This window comes from Halictus rubicundus, chromosome 9 (assembly GCF_050948215.1).
Source record: "Halictus rubicundus isolate RS-2024b chromosome 9, iyHalRubi1_principal, whole genome shotgun sequence".
NCBI classification, from domain to species: Eukaryota; Metazoa; Arthropoda; class Insecta; order Hymenoptera; family Halictidae; genus Halictus; species Halictus rubicundus.
The window spans coordinates 10,940,324-10,956,451 of NC_135157.1; the positions used below are offsets into that span (position 1 = coordinate 10,940,324).

General features: G+C 32.5%; 3 protein-coding genes across 5 annotated transcripts; all 3 read right to left on the bottom strand.

The window, feature by feature from the left end:
• Positions 1 to 202: 202 nt before the first annotated feature.
• Positions 203 to 6,216, bottom strand: Man1 (LEM domain-containing inner nuclear membrane protein MAN1). The gene is made up of 12 exons (XM_076793944.1): positions 5,993 to 6,216; positions 5,536 to 5,911; positions 4,606 to 5,291; positions 4,424 to 4,526; positions 4,134 to 4,339; positions 3,053 to 3,267; positions 2,845 to 2,973; positions 2,624 to 2,753; positions 1,880 to 2,153; positions 1,579 to 1,800; positions 1,311 to 1,495; positions 203 to 958 (listed from the first exon to the last, which is right to left on the bottom strand). Exons 2-12 carry the CDS (start codon positions 5,697 to 5,699, stop codon positions 831 to 833), a joined length of 2,442 nt encoding a protein of 813 aa, XP_076650059.1. The 5' UTR covers positions 5,700 to 5,911; positions 5,993 to 6,216; the 3' UTR covers positions 203 to 830.
• Positions 6,217 to 7,255: 1,039 nt separating this feature from the next.
• LOC143357507 (cytochrome b-c1 complex subunit 1, mitochondrial) lies at positions 7,256 to 9,757 on the bottom strand. The gene is made up of 8 exons (XM_076794040.1): positions 9,267 to 9,757; positions 8,920 to 9,091; positions 8,542 to 8,698; positions 8,271 to 8,461; positions 8,068 to 8,211; positions 7,847 to 7,992; positions 7,575 to 7,778; positions 7,256 to 7,502 (listed from the first exon to the last, which is right to left on the bottom strand). Exons 1-8 carry the CDS (start codon positions 9,510 to 9,512, stop codon positions 7,362 to 7,364), a joined length of 1,401 nt encoding a protein of 466 aa, XP_076650155.1. The 5' UTR covers positions 9,513 to 9,757; the 3' UTR covers positions 7,256 to 7,361.
• A 105-nt stretch (positions 9,758 to 9,862) lies between these two features.
• On the bottom strand, positions 9,863 to 15,846 carry LOC143357505 (F-box/LRR-repeat protein 12). 3 transcript variants are annotated; one of them, XM_076794038.1, is made up of 8 exons: positions 15,690 to 15,846; positions 13,325 to 13,531; positions 12,357 to 12,621; positions 12,158 to 12,280; positions 11,602 to 11,763; positions 11,326 to 11,523; positions 11,054 to 11,247; positions 9,863 to 10,979 (listed from the first exon to the last, which is right to left on the bottom strand). In XM_076794038.1, exons 2-8 carry the CDS (start codon positions 13,516 to 13,518, stop codon positions 10,814 to 10,816), a joined length of 1,302 nt encoding a protein of 433 aa, XP_076650153.1. In that variant the 5' UTR covers positions 13,519 to 13,531; positions 15,690 to 15,846; the 3' UTR covers positions 9,863 to 10,813. The 3 variants fall into 3 exon arrangements, with proteins under 3 accessions (XP_076650153.1, XP_076650154.1, XP_076650152.1); XM_076794039.1 differs by lacking the exon at positions 15,690 to 15,846 and adding an exon at positions 14,400 to 15,027; XM_076794037.1 differs by lacking the exon at positions 15,690 to 15,846 and adding an exon at positions 13,797 to 13,995.
• Between the last annotated feature and the right edge of the window lie 282 nt (positions 15,847 to 16,128).

The window sequence follows — 16,128 nt, forward strand, 5'->3', positions numbered from 1 at the left end:
CTCTAGTGGCGAAGACGTAAGGTGCCGCCACACTAGTCATTAAATTTAAATACAGACTACGTTACAGATTACAATATAACACGCACGTGTGATATACTAAATTTAATAATAATTTTTCGAAGTTTGTTGTACTTTTTACACTTTACAATCCAATCTTTTTTTAGCACATTTTATGAAACTCATCGAAACGAACGTATTCACGTAAAGAAAACAGATCGTCATTTATTGTATGTGATAATAAAGCACGCGGGAACGTGTCGATCATTTATCTGAATATCATGACTAAATAACATTAAAATCAGTTTTGATTGACAAATCGAACACATCTTTTGAACGCAGAGGAGGAGTATATATTACATTATTGAATTTCGGATATGCATGTTTCTTGTCCTGTATATTGCTACTTGGAAACTTCATAAAATGCAGCTTGAAACAATATTTTTACACTCACTTTACAATAGATTCATAAATAACGTAATTCTTGAGTCTTGTTTTCGACTTTTCTTCCTTCCAAAAACAAAAAGAATAAAAAATATTATAGAACGTAATAATAATGTACGCGCTACAAAATACAAATGAACATGATTATAAAAAGTCTCTGTCTCTTCGAATTCTCAGAACATTATCACACAATTACAAGTCCCTCGGATTCTGTGTTTCTGCGCGATAAGTATGAAGTTCTATTCTCTTCCAGAGCAAAAAATAGAAGTATCTCGCGAATTCTGGTCCGCAAACAATTATTTAGCGGCGAAAGATTCAAATGTTTGCTTGTTAACGTGTATGCACAAGCAAAGAGGTATTCTGTAAGTTTACATCCAAAAGTGGCAACCCTAGTAATCTGCCTGCATAGATAATCGTTGATTGTTACTTGGCTTCAAAGGTATCGTACAATGACGCGCGTCTGGAAATCTCTCATAGTATCTTTCCAATCTCAGGTACTTTACAGTTACTAAGTGACCTAAAACAATTATCATATCATTTTATATAATATCATTATCAGATATCATTTTAGTTCAATTAAATAATAACCCACCACAAAGACACTGTATAATTCATAAAAATGAAATGGAGTATTAAAATATTGGATAGAAAAACAAAATATTAAATACAGAGTATCAACCCTTAGCACTCGAATGACAACTCTGACGAATTAAATTTGTTTTTATCTAATAAATTACTAAACATTTAAATATTTTATGAGAAGTCGGAAGAAATGTTTGGTTTTTGAGTTCAAATAGTTCCGAGTGCAAAGGGTTAAACCTATCTCTGAAATGCTCTTCAGTACAAACAGTTTACCATTCGATGCTTACCATCGAACCAACATCCATGTAAAGCCCTGTAAGCTTTCCCTGCGTCTTCTTGCGACATACACTTCATGTAAACACACCCTTCTCGACTGCCACGATCTACACGGATATGAAGTATTTTTACACCTTCTCCGCATTTCTCTAGAATAGCGTCCTGTACTTTTGTCTCCCAGTCATCCTCGAATTCTCTAAACAAATATGAACCATACGTATGCGAATACATGCCAACGGTGTCACAAAAGATGATGAAGAAACGATTAAAAACGCTTACACATCTGCATCAAACATATGTCTTATCTTCAAACAGGGTGTTGGCGAACACGTCAAGCTGTTAACCGAACCTTCCATTGTTTCAAACGCTTGGCCTTGCCATACTTTGGACTTTTTGTTCAAAACGAAATTCTGTGTGTTCGACTTGTTGAGACTGTTATTAGGTAGCCAACGCCACACGTGAAACTCTTCCCCCGCCACCTGTTGCACTTCCCTTCGAATTCTGAAAGCCGTTTTTCATTTTTGAAAAAAAGATTCGAGAACCGAAGGTATAAAGCCAATTAATTAATTTAAGAGTTTACCTGGATTCGTTCTCATCCAAAAATTTGACTGCTTTCTCCCATAGGCTGGCCATTTTTTTACGGTCTTTGGGTGGTATTAGATTATCACGTACATGACTGATAGCAAGAAAACTTTCTTGCGTGCCACCAGGCGATGCTACAGCAGCATTTTGGTGATGCATTTCAACCATATTAATAATCTCACTAACAAGCTTAAACACTTCCCTCTCTGTACTTTTCTTGTACTTTATATACCAAACGAATAATTTCTGCAATCCTATAGCTGCTAGGAGGCCTGAGAATATATTGTGACATTATTTGTATAAGATACTGTACTGCACGATATAACAATTAAATTGCAGATGTTCATACATTTCTATTCGTACATGTTAATCTTCGAAATATTACGAAATAAAAATGTTAACTATATTCAATAAACTTCTATCTTATATTTAATCCAGTGAAACGGCTAATAAACAAAAGAAATGTTTCTGTACAAAAATCTGCAGTCTAATTAACACACAATGTATTCTCAGTCTAATATTATCATGCAATCTACACTGCATGCCAAAGAAAATCGCATAACATACATTATTATAATCAGAATGAAATAATTTACTAATGCGACACAGTTACAGAATGAAAGTATGTAGTTTTGTAACAAAACGAATTAGTTTCGAAGTATGAACATTATCGCGTTGTAGAACCTCGTCAACACGTTCTGTCAACAAAATTCATCCCATAATAAGTCGGTAAAAAATTTACCAAGTGACACAATCAGAAGAGAGGAGAATATGGTGAAGAGCTTATTTTTAACGAGACATTGCATCGGTAATTCTGGGTTCGTGATCACCATTCCAACTTTCCCATTTAAGCGGGTAGAAAATAATTTATCCTGTAAGAAAAGGACGCCTTTCCCTTTAATTTATACACGTCATCAAAAATGAATTGTATTAATTACAAGAATGGCAAAGCTTTTACAATACCAAGGAATCCAAAACTTCACCGGGAACTCCGTTATCATCATTTATGTCTATCAAAGAAATACCCCATTTAGGATTTTTTATGACGAGCAACTGTGCATTTTGCAAATCCTCTTTCACCTCCAAACTTTTCTGTAAAATAATTTCATGATTGCACATATAGCGAAGTTCGTACAATAATTTTCGTTTCGTTACAATTAATTCAACCTACCACTTTACTGCTCGTAAACATTTGCATGATTTCGGAATCGGTCAGATAAGGAGTTTCGCTGGAATTGTCGCATATCATGGACACAGCCTTTTTTGTTAAAATTGGTTGAAGTCGCTTTAAAAGCTGTAGTACAGAATCTATGTTTTCTTTCATTACACAATTAACTCCAGGCGATTCATAGTCAGCTCCATCAAAGCATAATGGTATGTTGCTATCTATAAATTGAAATATATATGTATATAATAAAAATTGATACTGAAAATTAGAATTTTTCAATCCAATATGTAATGCATTTTAAAATTTTCTAAATCACATTATATATATATATATATATAGATATATTGAATATTAAATATTATATATATAGATATATTGAAATATGTACACGTAAATTGTACATGAAAGAAAGAAAAATTATTTGACAGTCTCAACCAAACAATAGAAAATAGGATAAGATCGTTATATAATGGGAAAGGAAATAAAATATCAAAATTAATACATCGTTAATACTTATTATTTTATTAAACACGTTAAAAAAACAATACATATTTGAAATAGAATCTTGCAAAACTGATTACATATCTCAATTTTAAAAAGTTCATATAAGAGAGTACGTATAAAATACTGTACGATAAAACCTTGAAGCTATTAAAAACAATTTTAGATGTTGTTTCTTTCTTCAATATCTAATATATTTAATACAATAGCATGCAATGGGGCTAACATACACCATGCAATAAGTTAATGAAATGTAAAGTACAAAAATTTCAACCTCCAAGATATCTTAATTAGTTTATATTTATAAATCTTCTCTTTAAAAAATTTAATTATTGTGGAATACGATTGTATATGTATTACCTTCTAGTGCTAATAATTATTTTATTTCAATATAATAGAGAATTCAAACTCATGATGCATGACATACATATTGCAACATACTTATTGTTAATATTTACCAACTTAATTAAGAAACTTTCCCACATACTGATAGTTAGAATATGTAACTTTTTTTTTCATTATAGTTTCACAAATACGTTTCTATGAATCTTATTTAAACAATACTACGGTTCTAAATACCTACCCGTTGAAAGCGAGGGAAAGGTTTCTGATTTCCCACCAAGTCCCATGTATATAACTGCAAGTATTCCGAAAAACAAGGCCAGTACCACAACCAGTATCACAGACACCATGTTCTGGTTGTTGCGCATGTCTTCTCTGCCTGTGGCTGATGGCTTAAACGTTCTACCCATTGTTTCTCGAGGTCTATCAATAGATGTTGTTGCATGCCTTGAACAAAAAATTGCCATGTTTAGAATACTAAATAATAGTCTACTATTAAAATTGGTATAGTAGAACATTTTGTTGTAATACCTCGGACTTGTTGTCGAGTACAGTGATCTTGGAGAAGAGAAGTGACCATTCGAATCTTTTTCTTTTGGCTCTGGTAAATTAGATGTATGGCGTAAAGTTGGGCCTAGACGGTGGTACAAAACACAGTGAATGATTATATAGAACGTTAAAAAGAATTTTTATTTTCACTTGATACAACTTACTTTTTAAACTGGACAAAGAGGTAGTTGGCAGACTGCCTAGAGATGTACGTGAACTAAGTCTTCTAGTAAATTCGGATAAAAATGGTGTTTCATAATTTGCCAAAAGATCTCTTTGATTTGAGCTGTCTTTTGTACAAATATCTTCCTTTTGAGAATGTATTGGAGAGATATTTGAATCGAAAAGTGGTTCACTGTATTTATTGTCTTTTATCGTATGTATAGATCTTGATTTTGAATCATATAATTTTGTAACTGGCTCGTGTTCAGACGTATTGTGTTCGTACGATCTAGAGTCATGGGATTTACCAACACTGGATACATATTTAGATGGAGAATATCTTCTATTTACTTCCTCCACAACATCCGAGTCTGAGCCTGTTTCTAAGCCATCCGTAATATTTGATGTCTTGTTAGTCTTCACATATTTTTTCTGTGTAGTTTTCGTTACTGTACGAGTCGTGAAGGACGACGAACTATCGTAATCGGGTGCTATGGGATCCTTAAACTCAGAGTGTGCTATCTTCTCCTTAACTGAACTTTTTGATATGCTTGTATCCGAAGACGGTAGAACCGCTGGTGGTGGAGGCATTGGATTTGCCAGAGTTTGTCGTCGAGCATTAGCTGTTGCCTTTTTCTTTTTTATGGCTATTGAAATCGAGTCATCATCTGTATCCTCGCTGCTGTATCTAATGCATGACAAAATTTGATTAGAAAAAAAAAACAATTGTAACACAAATTCTCACCATTATGTAAGAGAGCATGTAACATAAACACAACAAATAAATTTACACATACAACGGTATTATAAATAAACACCACTGCGAACAAGAATACAGATCGTAAAACCGAATCTGTTGTTTGGATAATAAAGCTTGAACTCGCTGTGTCTACGGACTGATTAAAAATTGGAAGAATATGTGCTAAAATTACCTGGCAGCTAATGAATACCGTGAACCCGAGCCCCGCGCTTCGATCAGACTTTTTAATTTTTTCGCGAGGATTTTTCTGGTGGTTTGTGTCACTGGGCCCACCGGGTACCCGTATTCCATCAGTTTGCTGCGTAGCTCCGCATCGCTCAATGTGTCCACCGACATTTTGTTTACAAAAGAAAAAAAAATGTTCCTCTTCTGAAAAGGACCCGGTAAAAAAGTTCCCTCGTGGACGAACCTCCCCGCTACGCACTCACGGGAAGCGTGATCAGAATTTTCGCCAAGCGTTCACGCAGAACGTAATATTCACAACACCATCGGTATCCACGCGTGCCACCTTTCACGACGTCATAAATGGTCCGCGTAACACTTCAACACTTTGGAAAATAATCTTGGTTAGAACTAAACAAATGGCGCAATTTTCTAACGGTCGCGGTCGCGCGCATACTCATCCATACCATTTCACGCCGCTCAACCCTGTCATCCATAGTCATGGAACAGGGTTAACCGAGATAATCCAACCGGTCCATGCACGGACCAGGAACGACAGAGGCCAAACTCCACACGGAACCTTTGATGTTCGTAGCCGTAAATTAGGCGATCTTGAATATCCACAAACAAACAGCGTTGCCGTTTTTTTTTAAAATTGATATTTCTATCTCCTTTTACGAGCCAGTGGATAAACGAGGAAGAAGAGACTGCACGCGCGAAATTGGAAACGTTGGATAACGCGGCAATATTTGAAACGTTATACGGTTTGTACGAAACGGTTTTTAACGTACATAACCAGAGAGGAAATGAGAGCGCTCTCTCCCTGGAATTTTGTGCCCTTGATATATGTAGTGCTGTACCACAGCGGACTAGAACCTAAATGATGATAAAGTGGATCAATCACTTTATACAGGAAATCCCAAAAATGTTGTACTTCCTTGAAAGGGGAGATTTCTGAGGTCATTTGAAGTAATTTTTTCCATTATCAACAAAAAACGTGGGCCATTCCGTCCGCTGTAACCGCAATCTGATTGGTCTGTGTTTTTCATTAATAACCAAATATTCTGAGGCTATGTTCATGATGAACCCACTTCTGAACGCATGCGTTTTGATAATTGGTTCACGAAAAACATCTGAGTTTCGTCTCAGATGTACTATATGGTCCATGGAACATGGACTACCCTGCTTTCAACTTTTTTTCTCTAACTTTTCGTTCAAAAGATATACAATTTCCCTGAACGAGTACTTATTTCTTAATGATACATTTTCTCTTTCAATAAACGTTGCAATAATGTTTACATTACTCGAAATAGGAATATTGGGACAGCTAAATTCTTCAAAATTTCCATGTTACAGATCATTGATTTGTGATTTTGGAAGAGCATTTTGGAATGTGCTTGGGCAATGTCAATGCTCATACGCTAATTATAGAACGCACATGCAATCGAATTATGCGTAGCCTTCATTCTTGGAAAAGAGATGAACTAATACTAGAAATAAAAAAAAATGTTGCGATTCTTTGAACATGAATGATCAATCGATGCATGATAGGGTACTTTTTTTTAAAAAAGAAACTTGAGATACGTTACGAATACATTTGAATATTTCTTTTATAGTATTAAACGTACCTTGAGTTTAAGTATGTTAGTTTTGTATTCACACTTTGTTTAAATTTTGTTACTTAGTTTCAAATCTTATTTTTGTACATATATGTATATGCAAATATATTTGCATTTTTTTTTATTGAGTATTTTCGGTCGTCTATAAGATCATTTACTTTAAATTATTTACTAAAATACTAATAAGACGATTATTTGGATTTTTTACAATTAATCTTCAATATCTTAGTAAATACATTGAATTTTTTACATAACAATAGTCCGGGAAATTTTCAATTCGACCAAAAGCTATAACAGCAGGACTTTGATCATAGATATACTTCAAGGAGACTTCCCTTATTCTATCTGCTGTTATTTTCTGCAATTGCAATAAAATTTATTTGTTTCTTTAGTTAAAAATAAATAAAGTGTTGTTCAGATAAATTTTTACCTCATATTCTATAATTCTTTCATGAATTGGTATGTAATATCCATATCTCAAATAATTTCGAATAATATCAATCAAATGATTTACTGGATCATTTAATAACAATAATTCCTTTCTTTTACATTGATTCACAGCACGCGATACTTCTTTTTCAGTTATTGTTGTACACAATCTCATCCATTCTTTTTGCAGGAAACTAGTCATTATCTATATAAAAATTTGAATAGTAAAAATCTTTATTAGGACAACAAGTCCTGTATGTTTATATATTATACCGAGAGACTTAATTTGTCACAAACAAAGTAACATCCCCATATGCTGGTAGACTGTGCCCAATTCTGGAAGAATGATTTGTACATATGACACAGAACTGTGTTGAATGCACAGTGTGCAAGGTATGGTGCATTATGTTGTGCTCCACCTAAATGCAAATATACGAATATTAAACAATTCTTATTAAATAATTATCATTAAAAAATGCACGAGATTTACTTACTATATGTCCTGTCCCAGCAACCAACAATTTCTTTAGCTACATTAAGTGCATAATAATCCGTGCATTCTTTAGAACTTGGTCCTTCCACGCCTATTGCTGCATACCCTAATTCATAATCATCATCTCTATACCGTAATTCAGCACCTACAATATTTTATTTAAATACTATTTATACAACCGAAATTATTTTCACTTCTATTTGCCTGAGAATCGATATTCCTTTTCTGTACAAGACGACTGCTCCAAGTTGTAAGATCCACTGTTACACATAAAACACTTGCAAACAATTTTTTCTAATTCTGGTAAACAAATAGGTCCAGTACAGACAATTGTCATAGAACATAGTTTGAATAAACGATCTTGAAAAGCGGTCAATCTTGCTTTACAAAATTTTCTAAAGATTTACAATTATCAAATAGATACGAACAATGTGATTTCTTACATTGATGTGTCAGTCTTTAATAGCATACGTACTTTACTACATCGGTTTCAGGATATACACTATTTGCAAGTTCGGTATCCTGATATGCAATGGTTGGTAAATAATCCATTACAACTCGTTCCTTGTCAGATTCCATTTTAGAAAGGTCATGTAAGATTACACATTTTTCTCTTGCAATATCTTGATTACCTAAGGTGTTAGTAACATTTACGGTGAATCTCCTAACTTGCTCACCCAAAATAAGTTTAAATCTCGATTATATCGGGAATTCCGAATTTTCGACAACCCGTCCCGATCCCGAATAAAATTGTCGACCCGACATTTTCGGGTTCTCGCACACCGGTAGTTATAATGTACACAAATAAATCTCACAGGGAGATTTCATTATAAAATATCATTACTCAACCTACATATCAGATTATTCATAATCACATCAGCAAACATATCGATGAGTTTATCTATTTCCTTCGAAGGTACTGTTCCATAAAAGAGAAACATGTCTCTCATAGCAATAGTGGTAATCTTTGCACCAATTTCTTCTACTGCTTGTATCATTTCTTCTTCGTTTCTACGCGTTGTTCTCTATGTTAAATATCTTTGTGTTCATATATGCAGATATTTAAAAACTGATGGTGTATACCAGTATGAAATGTTTATTGTACACATTGCGACAAAAATTATAGAGTACTTTAACGAAATTAGTAGTTAATTAAATAGCATCGTAAATGAGATTTTTAACATATACTCGCTCTCTTACCCTGAAAAGTAAATGCTCTAAGAATAGTGCACTGCCACGCTCTTCAGGAAGTTCATGCATTGCACCCACTGGGAGAAAACAACCCAGGGTTGTGGTATAACAGCTATTACTTTGGCATACAAGACGTATACCATTACTCAAGGTACAAGATTCTACTGCATTTTCGATGTTCATATCTAAACCTGTAGACATTTTTCCACGTGTGTTTCCATGAACTCGAAACGTTTTGCAATAATTATTTGACATAGTAATGTATCCCTTGAAAAAAGAAATTCAATATGATATTGTCTGTAGTTTAATAATTCTTCTTAATCAATCTAGAAAAATTAATGCAGCTCTTACTCTTCGAATGTGCTTCAACACTGTGCTGATTTGAACACGACACAAATATTTTAAATACATTACCATCTTTTGATATATAATTGCACATCTAGAAGATAACCCAGGCTATTCATATTAGATACAATATAAAAACTCTATATTTTTATTATGAATAACAACTGAAAGCGTACATGTCATTTTTTCAGGCTGTTGTAGCGACTATGGACATTATAAACAAAATTATTTTTTTTTTTAAATAAAAATACACGCTAATGTTCAATGAAGTAGACGTTTTATTATAATGCATTAGTTTCGTTAATAATATGGAAATGTATCAGAATGATTTTTTATAGTGTCAAAATGAATAAAATAACATTTTGATACGAGGTAATTTTCATGTCGGTGCGAGTTGAATCCTGTACATAAGTAAGTGAGAAAAAATATGCTTCCTATAGTTCCTACGAGTAATGTTCGTGAATATTTTTTTTTATAGAATTCATACAAGCTTACATTAATATCTGAAAACTACTGAATTAACAACTGTCTCAAATATCCTTATCATGTACATGATCTTTTCGCTTCGTATCCTTACTTTATCAACTACATTTTTAAATATGTTAAAAATAAGGCTTTTGAGTTGAAATCGAAAAATAAAAACGTATTTTATGATATCCATAGTTTGTTTTCCTTTCGATTACTATCAATATTATTTATCACTAACCCCTGCCCCTTCAAATAATGTATTTGATATATACCATGCATTTCTACATTTTCGTTCTGACAATGAGATTCCATTATCGCTAGCTTAAAGAGATCCTAATATCGTGTTATGCTAATAAGTATCGAAGTAAAATTTAATACGTTATTAAATTGCACACAAATACGTATTTGCATTACCAATGTAACTGGAGCACTTGCAAAATAAATACACTGAACACAGTTTACACGAAGATTGTAAAATTAAGTATTAATTTCAAATATTCTTCTATGATCCGCGTTTTCCCTTTACATCTACTATTTTGTGAAAGTAAAAAACTATTTACTTCTAATTCTTCTGTTTGTTTATCCTCCGCGAAAAATAAATTTATTCAACTGTAGCAGTATCGTATTATCCAAGCCTTCGGCGCGGCTTTGTGTTTTCTTAAATGTTGATCGTCAATATTCACACACGCAATAGACATACACTTAAATCATGCTAAATTCACGATTCATGCAGTCCGTTATAACTATGTCTCATCGAACGAGGACAATAATTTAACGTTTGCTTTTTCAGACTTGAAAGCTTCGACACCTTGCCTGGTAACAGAAGTACCAGTAACATCTAAATACTCGAGGCTGGATGTGTTAAACGCCAAATGCTCGAGACTTGAATTTGTAACATCTCGGTAATTTCTAAAACATTCGAAAATTATCATTGTGTTTTCTACATCGGTAAATCTTACTATTCTTTTTAATATCGGTCATACCTAACAACCAATGTTTTCAAATGTGGATTGTTAAATACTCGTTCACCGTCTTCTACAACTATTACTCCTTCTGCCAAGTCATTGATCATCTTACGATCAAACATATCGCTTCCGAGGACACAAATTGCTCTGTCTGTTATTACACAATGTCCAAATGAATTATTTTCCCATCGGAATCCATCTTCAACCCAGAACTGACATAAAAAGACAAATAAATACAAAAGGATAGATCATTAGGGTATACGTCATTTTGTACATTGCAGTGCATCAACCTGTGCAACGTGTGCATCTTCATATGCGGGTGGTGAATTCAATAAAGCTTCTCTATCCAAAGGTCGTGATTCCTGATCTGTTAATTCTGTATGTCTTAAACTGGAAGGACATTCTAGATAAAGATGAGTCAAGGTACTAGTGGAACTAAAGCAACAAACTTCGCTGTCGCCAAGTGCTGTATCTCGTAAATCCAGAATCTAAGATATGAAAATACAATTATTCAATTGTCACAATACATTAGAAACATTTAGAATTGAGAAATGTAAAGTGCACACCTCCAATTTTTTAAATCCAAATCGTGTTGCTAAACTAGTATAAGCAACACATTCGCCCAAACGATGACAAGAATTTAATCGCAATTCTTTTAAGTTTGGCATTTTACTAATAACCAACAGTGAATGTGGAGTAAACCATTGACAGTTGCTTAAAATCAAACACTGAAAAATATACAAATTAAAAACAGTAACGTATTGTTTAAAAAATATATATAATACATATATGTATATGTACTTAGAAAATATAAAATCATAAATATAAAATAGATAATAAGATAAGTAAGCTTATTTGTAGCCTACTGTTTCTTTATATACTTTTGTAATATTATTACTTATTGTGGATTTGGGAAATGTTATTTAAAAGTAAACCTACCAAATGAATTTTAAGTGCAAGTACGTCTCAATTTTCAATTAGTATAAGTAGCTGTTCTGTAATTTATAGTCATTCACATGTAACCAAATATGAAAATGAACACAGCATAAAGCAAGAGTAATAAAACATAAGTAGTATAGAGCAACATAAAAATTCATGCAATTGTAAAGTAAAAGTTCTTACTGTTAGATTAGGCATATGGAAGTTCATGTGAAAGAAATATGATTTATTCCTACGCAAATAACCCATCTCACAGCCTTTCAATGAAAGCTTTTCAAGAGTATGTGGAAAATCTGTGATCCCAATCTGCAAACACAAAAAATAACTTATTATTTGTTCATTTGTATGAGACCGATTTTTTCTATTATGTGATTGAACTCACTGTATCTCCATGAATAATAAAGTCCTCGATGATTAATTCTTTAAGTTGAGTACACACAGTTTTAATAGTACTGAAAAAACGAAGAGTCAGACGTCCTATTTCTCCATTACCCACACTTCGACGAATTGCAAGGGTTGTTGTTACAGGCTGAAGGAATTTTATGTACTCATTCATAAAATCCTTCAATTTTATAGGCAATGCACGAAAATCTACTCTTCTCCACAATGTTTTGTCTTGTGCTACTTGTCCAAATCGTTGACAACATCTAGTCAAATATTAATTACAATAAATACCTAGATTTTATTATCTACTAGCTAATCATAAAAAAGTTATTTGTTTACAGTAGGTACTCGCTCACTGCATGAGAATGGGACTGGAATTTTAGAGAAGATCCAAGGTTTTGGCAATGAACAAAGTGTTCAAACAATCACATGAGATTTCCCACCTACGACTCCCCACTATTGTATCAAAGCCACAATCAATGTGAATATATAATAATATATAAGAAACAGTAGTAACGCTATTGGCAACACCTTCATGAAATTACCATTTCCATTAAGGTACATTCCCTAACTTGCGCAAACAAAATGCAACAAACAAGATATGCGTAAAGAACAGCCATTTGATTGGGTATGCAATGAGCGAGAACCTACTATACAAAGTGAGGCACTAACTATTGCCGCCTACAATAAGTTCGGAAGTATGATAGTAGCAGAAAAGTTTTCGAAACAAAAGATACATGGGACAATAGGGGCTGTAATATGACGTTAATCTTTTTTTCCTAGGTGGAGTAGCTTCAGAGATATGAAGGTCACCTTTGTTTTTTTAAATAGAATGCTATGTTTTGGTATCTGTTTTCTGATAGTATGAAAGTACTCTGAAAACTTTTCTGCTACTATCATACCTTCAGAGTTATTGTAGATGGCAATAGCTAGTGCCTCACCGTGTATATTCTTTTTCAAACTCACAAACTTATTGCCATAAGATCTTGAGGGGTTAAATATTGAAATATGTTTAGTAAAACATCATCCGAGAAATCCAGCATATGTGGATATAATATGGCTTTGTTTGCATCAGTGTCCTCTTCAAGCTTAATACGTTTCATGTCATCTTCGCTGCTCGACGGTTTGGGGGATAAAGATCTGCTGCGTTTCATTTTCATTTTTTTCTTGCACCTGCACATAATAAATGAAATCCTCATTAAATATAATCAAATATTCCATTACCACTAAATTATTTAATTTCTCTGCGCTAATGAATCGCATAACACATTTGTAGCTATATTAAAATATAGTCCATTCATTTATGAACACAAAAACTTTCACATTTCTGCAAAGTCATTTTCAGGTACCTAATTTCTGTGCATTTTACTAAAAATAATTTATAAACACATATACAAACATATAACAAATTAAACAATTAAATATCGGAGACACTTGCTCTTTCATCAGCTTCAGTTCTTCCTGCATCTTTCCCCAGTCACTTTTAATCCACTGAAATTATTCTCTATTTTCAAATTGAAACTGACAGGAAAGCACAAAGAAAGTTTATTGTTCAGAATTCTGACTGCTGAATAAGCTCTGTTACTTTGGCAGAAATCCAGAAATAGTGATAAAATTTCTGCCAACCGTATGACAACTTCAACAATGACCCTAAATAATTTTCTGGAGTTTTCCAATTTTGTAAACAAAAACTAAGTTTTAAACGTAAGGGAGACCGGGGCTAAATGTTCCCGGGGTAAGTTGTCCCGATTGTTACGTCTAAAAAAAAGCAGAAAAGACGATTTGCTTTCAATTGATTGTCTCGAAGAACAGCGATAACACTGTAGCGTTCATTTTAGTGGCGTCCGGACGCGTCCGCAGCAGTGTATCGTGTGTTTCTAACCATGATTTACTTATGTACCAGATGAGTAAATATTTTTTGATCATTATCGTTTGGTCTATTTCGATTATTTAATATCAATGCCATTGATTTTTTTTTATCCTTACGGACCAAATGACACTTAAGAACATGTTATAGTAGCTTTTATAAGTTATTTCATACCTAAATATAAGCAGAATATTCTAGTAAATAGATTTGCACATGTGTCGACAAGGGCAAGTTGTTACCGTGATTTAGGGCAAATTGTTACTGTAACAACTTAGTCCACCGCAAATTTTCATCTATTTACATATATAGATAGGTCATTTCTGTTGTGTTTTAAGAAGAGAACATATAAAACAAAAAAATAATGAAAGTGACGACGAAAAAGAAAGTTCCCAATATTATTTATCATTGCGATCCATATTCCGCATTGCAGTCTAGAGAAGAATGGATCCAATCTGCTCTGTGCAAGAACTGGGCTCACTTTAAATGCATAAAAAACACAGTTTGCCCAAACTGTGATTTTGATGAATCGTATGATTCGAGATTTTAATTTTTTATTATGTATATCGATTAATTATATATGTATTTCGTTTAAATTAGTGTTAGCGACTCACTCGTAATATATACAATCCTCAAAAAGAGATACAGAGAATTGAATGCAGGACATACCAAAGACAATTTCATACCAAAAATAATGTTTGTGTTATTATATCGTTCTGATTTTCTGTTAAAGATAGTATATATTCTTGCTAACCCAAACATATAAATAAATAAATATTACTTACATAATAGTGGTGTTTTTATTAGACAATAAGGTATTTTATTAATGTTTTAATTATTAACGAATATTATATATAAAACTTATATATCAACTATAGTTTATCCCACAACGGGGCAAATAGTTTCGCTTCGCCTAACGACAAATAAATGAAAAAATATAAAAAACCTATTACATTATATTAAACTTAAGGTAACAATTTTAAAGTATAGTCAATTTAACCACAAAATACTCAATAAAGAAGAGTATATCTTAACTTTTAGCCCCGGTCTTCCCGACTCATACTGTTTTTTTAACCCAACAGAAAAACGAAATGAATTTTATTAAAATTTGATTTTCATTTAAAAAATTGTATTCTTATTTATAAATAAATAAAATTGTCAAACTGTACGTTAAAATTTCTAATCAATAATAGTTCATTTTTAGATTAAAAGTAATATGAAATAAAATGCAATATTAAAATAATGAAGAAAATTCAGAAAGTAATCTGACGATAGAATTGGAAAACATAAAATGTGTTATAATGTTTTTGTCTAGGACATGTATTTTATTAAATAAAAAATAATTTCGGCTACTAAAGGTTGAAATTTGTTACATTATTGACTAAAATCAACAAGTAATAACATAACCTTAAGATAAAATAATACTGACGTTACATATCTACATATGTATATATATATGATGCGTACCTGTGTATTTATCTCTTTTATCAATATTACAATTGCGTATTATACTTGTTGAGATATTGTTTTACAGATTATGTTTTTTAACATGATGTAGTTGGTGTACCCGATTTTTTGAAAAAACACATTTAAACCGCGGTTTCGAACTCTTTTTCCGATCAACCCACTATAAACTTGCCTTTTTTTACTATGACGATTTCATTCGAGAAAAAAAAAACAAAACATTTATTGCAAAACACAGGATGCAATTAACTTATCGAACGACAGGTATAAATAATGTTATAATCCTGTACATAATGTACATCTAAAATAATATATTGTTAAAGAAAACATTTAATACAATATATAAGTATATATATTCATTTATTCGAATACAAAATATATAAGTGATATTATAGATAGATTTTCAAAGGGTTACTGAATTTCAGCGCATGTATCGTTTCCA